The following is a 1,284-nucleotide window of genomic DNA, read 5'->3' as shown; positions in this document are numbered from 1 at the left end:
GATATAGTCACGTGGTTCTCGTCTGATTTGGAGATGATTGCATCAATTGAGTAGTTTAGGAAATTTAAACCATGTTTAGTTGGATAGGGAACTAAGAACCAGCTTATCATTGATGAATATTTTACCAGTTGCTTCATTCTGTGTGTGATTGTGTTCTTGCTGCTCTGGGTGTGAAATGAATTGTAATGTTACTAAGTTTCTAATGCTTTCGTATCGCAACATTCACCACATGAACACAAATTAGGCCCCTTACTTTGTATATCTTGGTTTGTTTTTTGACCAAATTTCTTGGTCTGTTGTTCAGGTTACAATTGTGGTTGTTCTACTTATGTGTTCTCTAGATGGAGGTTGGAAGACAAAAGCATATGCAAGATGTAAGCATTGTATCTGCATAGCTAATTGTATAGTGTGTAAGAATTTCCTATTAGACTTTGGCTGTTTCTTTTCTCATTTGTTGGATGGTGCATAATCTGTAACTCTTTCCAGTTATATTTTTGGTGATCCTTTTCGAGTTGGATGGTACATGATCTGTGACTAGCTCAGTCTATGTTTTATATATATAGCTCGTACATGACCATTATGGTATTTCAGTCAACTGTGTTATCAGGAAAGACCCCATAGATGTGGTTTTGGTTTACTTGATTTAAAATACTAATTTAGTTCTATCTACCTGTGTATAATTCAACTCTTGAGATTGTGATTCTAAAAATATGTCACTGGCTGTATTAGTTTGAAGTTTATTAAATTTATCTTCATCCGAAACAAATTTGAATAAGAACAAAAATGGAATTGGGATTGGCTAGGCCGAAGGGATGTGAACTTTGCATTCTAATTTGAGTCTGGAGCACAAAATATAATGCTTACTTCAAATGCCATGTTTCAGGATCAAACAAGCAATTGCTGGAGCTATGGAAGCATTATTCATCCAGCAAGCCAATCTAGGAAGATGTCAATTGGAGTTGTGGTAGACTCAATAGCCAAGAAAAAGTCTGGATCTGCAAAGGAAAGGGAGGTTGTGGTACCAAATGCAGAAACAGAAAATGCTAACTTAGCGAATACCATAGAGGGTAAGTTCAACGGGGAAGAAGTTACAGCTGCCAAAACAACAAAAGAAACTAAAACTCCAGAGCAGGTGGGTTCCCCATGGATCAGTACTAGACCCTTCCAAAAAGACATACCGACTTCAGATGCTGCTCTTCATGCAAAACAAACCAATAATTTATCATCTGTTGGTAAGAAGCAGTACAGACTTGACGGAGCAAGGAACACATAAGTGTAGCATGT

At 37.0% G+C, this 1,284-nt stretch overlaps 1 protein-coding gene across 1 annotated transcript in view; it reads left to right on the top strand.

Moving 5' to 3' along the window:
* Positions 1 to 318: 318 nt before the first annotated feature.
* Positions 319 to 1,284, top strand: part of LOC101291044 — a 3,854-nt gene continuing 2,888 nt past the window's right edge. Inside the window, exons 1-2 of the mRNA XM_004297828.1 lie at positions 319 to 374; positions 884 to 1,132. Of these exons, the coding sequence (XP_004297876.1) occupies positions 342 to 374; positions 884 to 1,132 (282 nt within the window). The 5' untranslated portion in view covers positions 319 to 341. The remainder of the gene's footprint in view (positions 375 to 883; positions 1,133 to 1,284) is intronic.

Source organism: Fragaria vesca, linkage group LG4, assembly GCF_000184155.1.
Source record: "Fragaria vesca subsp. vesca linkage group LG4, FraVesHawaii_1.0, whole genome shotgun sequence".
Taxonomy (NCBI): domain Eukaryota; kingdom Viridiplantae; phylum Streptophyta; class Magnoliopsida; order Rosales; family Rosaceae; genus Fragaria; species Fragaria vesca.
This window is presented reverse-complemented; position numbering and strand designations above follow the sequence as displayed.